This window comes from Oncorhynchus tshawytscha, linkage group LG09 (genome assembly GCF_018296145.1).
Source record: "Oncorhynchus tshawytscha isolate Ot180627B linkage group LG09, Otsh_v2.0, whole genome shotgun sequence".
NCBI lineage: Eukaryota > Metazoa > Chordata > Actinopteri > Salmoniformes > Salmonidae > Oncorhynchus > Oncorhynchus tshawytscha.
In genome coordinates, this window is record NC_056437.1 from 62996298 (window position 1) to 63005957 (window position 9660).

Genomic DNA, 9660 nt, shown 5'->3' on the forward strand with positions numbered 1-9660 from the left:
AACGAGGCTACTCAGACGAGAAGAAAAAAAACTCACTCAAAAGTGTACCCCTGTTGGAAAATATAAATGTACCGTTTGAAAATATGAAGAAACTCATTTTTATTTGGCGTGCCCCCCGACGGCATTGCGCATACTCTAGTTTGTGAATACCTGATCGAGAGAATCAAAATGTGAGACAAGTTTGAGTGGACTATTGCGTCACTTTTAGTCACTCTTAGGCCCAGAGCATAGTGGAGCAGAGTAGCAACATCAGGGATCAGGGATTTTCACCAACCAATTGGTGAAAAGAAAACAGTTACAGTTGTGTGATAAGAGTCTATTATATTAGATACAGCATATATTTAATTAATTCTATAAAGGAAGTAAAATCATGCTTAAACGTTGTACCTTGTTTAGGGTTTGGGAACGTGGGGCCTGTGTTTGTACTTGAGCGATGGTCAGACTTGAATAAAGCATAAACAATCCCAGTGTCTAACAAGCAATTGTGAGCGCACAGCCAAAAAGGCATCTAATTATATAGCTATGTCACGTTCCTACACAATTTCCTGATTTTCACAGGCCGATCACAGACGTTAAATCATGGAACATTTGAATTTTACCCACTAATAGAACATAGGCTTTCACCAAATTGACAGGAGTTTTATGATTTTATTTATTGGGGTGGATTATCCCTTTAATAGACTAGTTTTATGCATAACAACTTTCTATCCAAGCTGGGAGAGATCGAGAACAGCTCATGTCATGCAGGTTCCGGTAGCCTATACTGGACAGTTGTACAATATATTTTACAAAATCAATTGGTAGCTGATTAGTATGCTGTTGCATCGCAAATACATTTTACACTCTGCAATCTGAATTTACAACTTGAATTACTTAACAAGTAATTACATTATTGCCATCAGTCAGCAGTAAAAAAAATGTCAGCATTGCGACACCGTGTATAGCTTTGTGAAATGTTAGGCTTAACATGAGAAAATTATGACCAAATAGGCCTACCAATAAACATTGATCCATTAGCTAAAGCAAAGCTTTACATGCCCTGGCACCACAAAAATCCTATCATCGATTCGATATGCATGCAGCTGCATAGATATGTCACAATTTCAGCACCATGGACAACGATCGGTAGTCTATACTTTATGAGTGGCTGTCTGGCTGACACTTAAGATTTTGTTTTATTTTAGGGAGGGATCTAACCTTGCTGGGGTCCAGAGAAACTGCGTTACCCCAGTGCTATGTTCCCATGTATCAAACAGATTATTAAAATAATTTCAATGCAGTATATGTTGTGTTAAGTGTCTTAATGCAAAATGTCAATAAAAATATAGCACAAAACTATTGAATTCTATACTGTAGCATTTTACAAGTGGCTCCATTTTACCAGGGTGCAGCTCAAATAGCACCCTATTCCCTACATAGTACACTTCTTTGTGCTACATCCAAAATTCTTCTTATAGAGTGGTGCCATCTAGGGTCTGAGATGAGTGTCCAGCACAATGCAGCCAGGCATTGACTTGTGTCCCAAATGGCACCCTATTCCCTTTATGATGCTCTGTTCTGGTCAAAAGTAGTGCACTATTAAGGGAATAGGATGCCATTTGGGAGATTCCCATTTGGTCCACGTGGGTGGGTGGGGCAGCGGTGGGGGACTGATTATTATGATGTCATTTCCTCCACACTTCCTGGCCTGCGATGTAGGTGGCTCTGACATTGATAGCATCATCCAGCAGAACGAGATCTAACGGGGGAGAGAGGGGGACATGTTTTACTATTTAGTGCTTCTTCCTACACCACACACAAGACCTAGACCAGTTGTTTTCAAAAATCTCTTCGGGACCACCAGACATTTTTTCTCACATTTATGGAGAAAAGAGGTTTGAAAACCCCTGACCTACACAACCAGTTGAGGAGACTAATCAATGACCTTAATCAAGGGGGGAGAGAAAACCTGTAGACATTCAGCCCTCCAGGAATTGAGTTTGACAACCCTGGAGTAGACAGAGCAAGACCGCCCTCTGCTGTTTACTTTCTGACCTGCATCTGCCCCTAGTCCAGGGGGCCTTTACAATCGCTTACTTTAGGTGTATGTGTGTGTGTATCACCTGCGTCTGCCCCATAGTCCAGGGTGCCTTTACAACGGGTGATGCCCAGGAGCTGTGCCGGGTGGAGTGACGCTGCCTCCAGGGCTTCCTCCACACTGCAGCCTGTCAACACAAACAGGGCCGGATTACCGAATGGGAATGCAGGGCACGTGCTCCGGGGCCCCCAACCTTCAGGGAGCCCCCAACCAAATGTTATTCATTTTTATCTTTGGGGGCCCCCTGGAGGTCGGGGGCCCTGGAGGACGGGGGCCCTGCATACATGGCAAAATTCCCTCAGCATCAAGGTAAAATGTTTAGAACAGCAGGACATTAGCTTTAAAACTGCTAAAAGAGCATTATAAAAGTGCAACAAAAAATGTTTTGTGTTAAAATGCAGTAAGTTAGCCATTTTCCTAAAAGGGGGTGGGGGGCCTCCTGGAGGTCGATGACCTAGGGAACCAAATGTGGTAGTCCGGCCCTGCACGCACACACACATGTAGTAAGTAACCACATACTTAGAAGGACTGAATAACTTTTGTAAGAAGCCCTTTTACTAACACACACACACTCACCTGAAGCCTGTTTGAAGTGCCTGACACACATGTCCATTGTGGCTATACTGCCACTGAGCGTCTTGGTGCCTATGATAAAAGACCGTTTTAGAGACAGCTTCGGGAAAAAGTTGTTTACACCTTACAAAAGAGATTCTGACCTGCTACATAAGCATGGAGCCCCTGGATCTCAATGACTTGCTGACCCAAGGTGTGGCGGCCCGGAGGTAGACCCATCGCTGTGATGGCATCAGTCACCAACACTAGACCTGTAGGACAAACACATTAAGCCAACACAAGCATTGCCATAGATTTCTTGCAATTAGTATGCATACTTTAGCTGACATTGCTTGAACAACTTCTGGTTTCAAGACTGAAACTCTCAGCATTACAACAGAAGACTCCAATAAACACTCCAACACAACCCCACACACACAGTGAGACACATCAGAGCACACACACACACACACACACACACACACACACACACACACACACACACACACACACACACAGAAGCTGTGCGTGTAGTTCTTACACAGACCTGTAGGGTGTGCTCTGTGGGCGATACGCAGGGCGGCAGAGTTGGTGTGGATGCCATCAGCAATCATTCCGTAGAAGACTGTCCGGTCCTGGGGAACCTGGTCGCTGGTGAGGAGACCCACAATGCCCGGGTCTCGATGGTGAAACTAACCCATCACGGTCACCATGGCAACAGAGAGAAACAGCCATCATCTTTCATTACATTATTACAGTAGCATTGTGAAACGGTAGTTGAATAGACTTGGCAAGGCATCTGAAGCATGTGTCCAACAGTATAGTGTAGACCGTATGTCTGTGATTTGGCTGACCACACCCAGGGGTGGACAGGTTACTCATTAACCACATTTACACTTCTCTCCTATTATTACTGTATGGTTTGAGAAACAGAAACACTATCAGTGTAGTGATGCAGGTCTTCAGATGTTGTACACATGAAATTGTGTCATTCCAAATTTTATAAGCAACGTTATATTACATTTTGTAATATAACTGTACATTTTGTAATATAACTGTACATTTTGTACATTTTGTCCCCAGCCGTTTCCCCTATCCAGCTGTTCCATACTCCGTGTAGCCAACTGCTAGAATGGACGGAGATGTATCATTCAAGTTGCAAAAAAATGGATTATAATGTTGCAGATAAAGTTGAAAGTGAAATGTGTCTTTGGTGGTAAAAAAGCAAGATTCTCCTATAAGGGTTGTCCAGTAAAACGTCAGACAGCGATGTTACTGGAGGGAGAAACAGAGGATTGTACTACACTCACATACGAAAACTAACATACAGTACATACTAAAAATGTACAGTTGAAGTCGGAAGTTTACATACACTTAGGTTGGAGTCATTAAAACTTGTTTTTCAACCACCAATTTCTTGTTAGCAAACTATAGTTTTGGCAAGTCGTTTAGGACACCTAATTTGTGCATGACATAAGTAATTTTTCCAACAATTGTTTACAGACAGATTATTCCACTGTATCACAATTCCAGTGGGTTGGAAGTTTACATACACTAAGTTGACTGTGCCTTTAAACAGCTTGGAAAATTCCAGAAAATTATGTCATGGCTTTAGAAGCTTCTGATTGACTCAAATGATGTCAGTTAAGAATATTGGAGGTGTACCTGAGGATGTATTTCAAGGCCTACCTTCAAACTCAGTGCCTCGTTGCTTGACTCATGGGAAAAGCAAAAGAAAAGCAAAGACCTCAGAAAAACAATTGTAGACCTCCACAAGTCTGGTTCATCCTTGGGAGCAATTTCCAAACACCAGAACACCACGTTCATCTGTACAAACAATAGTATGAAGTATAAACACCATGGGACCACGCAGCCGTCATATCATTCAGGAAGGAGACGCGTTCTATCTCCAAGTGATGAACGTACTTTGGTGCAAAAAGTGCAAATCAATCCCAGAACAGCAGCGAAGGACCTTGTGAAGATGCTGGAGGAAACAGGTACAAAAGTATCTATATCCACAGTAAAACGAGTCCCATATCGACATAACCTGAAAGGCCACTCAGCAAGGAAGAAGCCACTGCTCCAAAACCTCCATAAAAATGCCAGACTACAGTTTGCAACTGCACATGGGGACAAAGATCGTACGTTTTGCAGAAATGTTCTCTGGTCTAATGAAACAAAAATAGAACTGTTTGGCCATAATGACCATCGTTATGTTTGGAAGAAAAGGGGAGGCTTGCAAACCATCCCAACCGTGAAGCACGGGGTGGCAGCATCATGTTGTGGGGGTGCTTTGCTGCAGGAGGGACTGGTGCACTTCACAAAATAGATGGCATCATGAGGATGGAAAATGGAAAATCTTGAAGCAACATCTCAAGACATCAGTCAGGAAGTTAAAGCTTGGTCGCAAATGAGTCTTCCAAATGGACACATGACCCCAAGCATACTTCCAAAGTTGTGGCAAAATGGCTTAGGACAACAAAGTCAAAGTATTGGAGTGGCCATCAAAAAGCCATGACCTCAAACCTATAGACAATTTGTGGGCAGAACTGAAAAAGCGTGAAATGAATCATTCACTCTACTATTATTCTGACATTTCACATTCTTAAAATGAAGTGGTGATCCTAACTGACCTAAGACAGGGAATTTTTACTAGGATTAAATGTCAGGGATTGTAAAAAAAACTGAGTTTAAATGTATTTGGCTAAGGTGCATGTAAAACTTCCGACTTCACTGTGCTAAATGGAAAACATAATACAATATGATGCTGTGTTATATTACTCACAGGCAGCATAGCATTGAAGAGATGTGTGATGAATGAAGCTCCGTTCTGCACAGCCTCCTCAGCTTGGGACAGGTTGGCTACAGAGTGTCCTACACGTGGAATCGGTCGACAGGTACACTTAGTGGTATCACATCATCCTACACAGTGTGGCAACCTCCTGCTTACAGACAGGAGATGTCTATTGGATTGAATCAACAGCCTGGTTTTCTGTTGTTTAAAATAAGTCTTCATAAACCCTTTATAAGGCCTATATAGATGCTTAATAAAACATTTAGGAGCAGATGTAATACATACAGTATAAAGGCTATGTCATTCTCAGCATGCACACAAAGAGTATCTAAGTCATACATATAAATTAGATTTGATTCCCATTCCCAGAATACTACACCTACCTAGAGACACAGTGATGCACAGTGATGATTCATAAAACATGCATAAGGCCTACATAGATGCTTCACAATTAAATCATGCATAAGCAGACGTCATAGGCCTACATAAAGGGTATCCTATTCCCAGTTTAATTCACCTACCTAGAGAAACAGTGATTCCCCTCTGAGACAGCTCTCTAACCACCTTCTCACTGTTGGGTAGCTCGGGGGCCAACGTCACCATGGCAACGTTATCCAGGGTCCCGTAGGTCTCAATCAGGTCCAACATGCCGCCCGACTGGAAGGAGCGCAGGTACTGCTCCGGGTGGGCTCCCTTCTTCTCTAAACTGATGAATGGACCTTCTAGATGACAGCCTTGAGAGAGAGCGAGGAGGTGGGGGTAGAGATGGCGAAATTGACAAAAAAGGGCAGAAATATGAAATATTGACAGAATGTGTAATGGAGTAAAAGAGACAACATATTTCAGCATATCACACTGTTTTATAACATTTCCTCTATCACCATACAGTTATATGGAATACAGTATTGGATATCATGTCCAGATATAAGGACCAATCAGACATATGAAGATGTGTCTACATCCTTCCTGACTGCATCCTTACCCAGAACTCCAGCTCCCTCCATTCCTCCACTGTGAACTTTAACCTCAGACAAGACCTAGAAAACAGGTATTTTACTTGAAAGGATTTCATAACACATGCATAAATATTGCATTCATAAGCAATAGATAAGAATTTGATCGAGCCTGCCTGGAGTGCCAGGCCAGGTGGGTGTGGTTTGCATATTTGAAACTATTTGGATCCAAATCAAATCACATTTTATTGGTCACATACACATATTAAGCAGATGTTATTGTGGGTGTAGCGAAATGCTTGTGTTCCTAGCTCCAACAGTGCAGTAGTATCTAACAATTCACATTGCGCCAGACAAGATCAATCCACCACAGCTCAAGTATTTGAAAGAAAACCAACACTATTTGAAACACATTTGAATGAGAGTCACTAATGACATACACTATATATACAAAAGTATGTGGACACCCCTTCATATTAGTGGATTAGGCTTCTTCAGCTACATCGGTTGCTGACAGGCGTATAAAATCAAGCACACAGCCATGCAATCTCTATAGACAAACATTAGCAGTAGAATGGCCTTACTAAAGAGCTCAGTGACTTTCTACTAAAGAGCTCAGTGACTTTCTACTAAAGAGCTCAGTGACTTTCTACTAAAGAGCTCAGTGACTTTCTACTAAAGAGCTCAGTGACTTTCTACTAAAGAGCTCAGTGACTTTCTACTAAAGAGCTCAGTGACTTTCAACTAAAGAGCTCAGTGACTTTCTACTAAAGAGCTCAGTGACTTTCTACTAAAGAGCTCAGTGACTTTCAACTAAAGAGCTCAGTGACTTTCAACTAAAGAGCTCAGTGACTTTCAACATGGCACCATCATAGGATGCTACCTTTCCAACAAGTCAGTTTGTCAAATTTCTACCCTGCTAGAGCTGCCCTGATCAACTCTTTCCTGTTTCAGCATGACAATGCCCCCGTGCATAACGCAAGGTCCATACAGAAATGGTTTGTTGAGATCGGTGTGGAAGAACTTGACTGGCCTGCACAGAGCCCTGACCTCAACCCCATCGAACACCTTTGGGATGAATTGGAATGCCAACTGCGAGCCAGGCCTTATCGCCCAACATCAGTGCCCCGCCTCACTAATGCTCTTGTGACTGAATGGAAGCAAGTCCCTGCAGCCATGTTCCAACATCTAGTGGAAAGCCTTCCCAGAATAGTGGAGGCTGTTATATCAGCAAAGGGGGGACCAACTCCATACGCCCATGATTTTGGAATGTGATGTTCGACGAGCAGGTGTCCACATACTTTTGGTCATAAAGTGTATGTGAGACAATGCTGAGAAACAGGACATGTTTTTGAGAGGACAGGTGTAGAGGTGGTGCCTACCTTGTGGTAGATGTTTGGAGGGGAGGTGACTAGGGTGGGTAAAAAAGAGGTGACACCATGCTCCAAGATTTTCTTGGCTACTAGGGCCACACCTCCTCTGACATTACTGGTTGCTTGCGAGAAGTCGATGCCATATCCTCCTGTGGGTGTAAAACAATGGATCATTGATTGAGTTTGGAAAATCCTGTATCCAATGGCTTCCTTGTTCTGGTGAGAGAAACAGCTCACAGGCTGTGTTAGTTTTAGCAAGGAACACTCCTCCAATAAAGATTTAAGAAGTCCATACCTGCAATTGAATTAGGGACAGTCCCTGGAGTGAATTGACCCCCCAAAAAAGACTAACCATTGATCTGAACGTCAATGAACCCAGGAGCGATGATGAGGCCTTCACAGTCAACACGTTGATCTGCGTAGCCTTCCTCATCAAAGAACAACTTCTCTGGGTCTAGGATCCGCCCTTCCCGCACCCACAGATCCTCTCTGGAGGAAAGACAGGAACAATACACACATTATCAAACAAACCCTGTCACACACACAGTAACACACATCGTAACAACGCTTGTTTTACATGTAATGGTATTTATTTTACATGTGTGTGTATGTTCATATCCACGTGCTTGTGTGTTCATTTGTGGTGTACCTCTGCAGCTTGTGATCTCTTAGTATCCTGCAGTTGACGAACTGGGTGATCGGCGCCTTCGACACAGACTTATTGGTAGGCATTTTCCACAAGACGCTATGTCACCTCTCCTGAAGTGTAGTCACTTCAGAAAGACTCTCTCTATAAATAACAGCCAAAGAACAGTACAGACAAGTTATCAAAGAAAGCCTTTGAAGAGTTACACTATTACAGTACACTATTACAGTACACTATTACAGTACCAACCTGTAAAACTTGAATAGCCAACTGTTCCGTCTTTATTCTTCAGGTTACATATCACATCTGGGATAATCAGTACACCAACCCACCACCATAAACAGACACACCAATGTAAGAACCTTCCTATAACAACATTGTACAATGCTGAAGGTGCAACATTTGACTTTGACCCCCATGTTGTCAATGCATTTTATTTCACCCTAGAACAGATCTGATAAGAATCTAACACTAAAACCATTTGAATACAGTGTTGTTAGTCTATTAATGAATAACAACAGTGTGTAGGAAGGCAAAGACACCATAAATTACATGATAACAGGAAAGATATGTATTTCCATGACAGAATAAAAGCAATGTTGGACTTACCTTGCAGAGAGCATAGTTTCAAATACATGCAACTTAAAAGTTACATATCACAAAATGTGTATTTGAAATCTTTTGGACCTCAGATCAACCTTAAGGGAATCTTATTCGAGTCATAAAATTATGTTCATATGACAGAGAAGATATACAACAACCTCGCTGAGAGTATATCCAACTGACAATCTCTTAGGAAAAAAATATTAACTATTGGAACCAAGACTTAATAAAAAAAGAACTGATGTTGGCACAAGGTGGAGAGAAAGCTGGAGCATAACCAACTAAATTAAAGTTAAAGAAAATGTACTCTTAATCCAGTATGAACGAATGTATAGAATTTATAATACAAAAGACAAAATTCAGAAATTCAACTGCACAAAGGCAGTCATATCTTAAAAGTGTAAAACTATACGGACCAAAAATATAAATGCAACATGTAAAGTGTTGGTCCCATGTTTCACAAGCTGAAGGAAAAGATCCCAGAAATGTTCAATTACGCACAAAAAAATTATCTCAAATGTTGTGCTATTTTTTGGGGCATCCGTTAATAAGCATTTCTCCTTTGCCAAGACAATCCTGACAGGTGTGGCATATCAAGAAGCTGATTAAAACAGCAGGATCATTACACAGGTACACCTTGTGCTGTGGACAATAAAAGGCCA

The 9660-nt window shown here is 41.9% G+C and overlaps 1 protein-coding gene across 2 annotated transcripts; it reads right to left on the reverse strand.

Annotated features, from left to right (window-relative positions):
- Positions 1-628: 628 nt before the first annotated feature.
- amdhd2 (amidohydrolase domain containing 2) lies at positions 629-9598 on the reverse strand. 2 transcript variants are annotated; one of them, XM_024414734.2, is made up of 12 exons: positions 8645-9593; positions 8399-8539; positions 8102-8238; positions 7759-7898; positions 6406-6460; positions 5945-6157; positions 5415-5503; positions 3177-3321; positions 2794-2901; positions 2654-2722; positions 2103-2204; positions 629-1738 (listed from the first exon to the last, which is right to left on the reverse strand). In XM_024414734.2, the coding sequence occupies exons 2-12, from the start codon at positions 8479-8481 to the stop codon at positions 1665-1667; spliced, it is 1215 nt and encodes a 404-aa protein (XP_024270502.2). In that variant the 5' UTR covers positions 8482-8539; positions 8645-9593; the 3' UTR covers positions 629-1664. The 2 variants fall into 2 exon arrangements, with proteins under 2 accessions (XP_024270502.2, XP_042183120.1); XM_042327186.1 differs by lacking the exons at positions 629-1738; positions 2103-2204 and adding an exon at positions 2251-2559 and having other exon boundaries at positions 8645-9598.
- Positions 9599-9660: the final 62 nt, after the last annotated feature.

What these genes read in the sequence shown, in the direction of transcription:
- amdhd2 (XM_024414734.2), bottom strand. Translation starts at nt 8,481, where the DNA reads ATGCCTACCAATAAGTCTGTGTCGAAGGCGCCGATCACCCAGTTCGTC. An exon ending in AGAGATCACAAGCTGCAGAG is followed by an intron (nt 8,239 to 8,398) that starts GTACACCACAAA and finishes TCTTTCCTCCAG; the next exon opens with AGAGGATCTGTGGGTGCGGG. An exon ending in CCACAGAGCACACCCTACAG is followed by an intron (nt 2,902 to 3,176) that starts GTCTGTGTAAGA and finishes TTTGTCCTACAG; the next exon opens with GTCTAGTGTTGGTGACTGAT.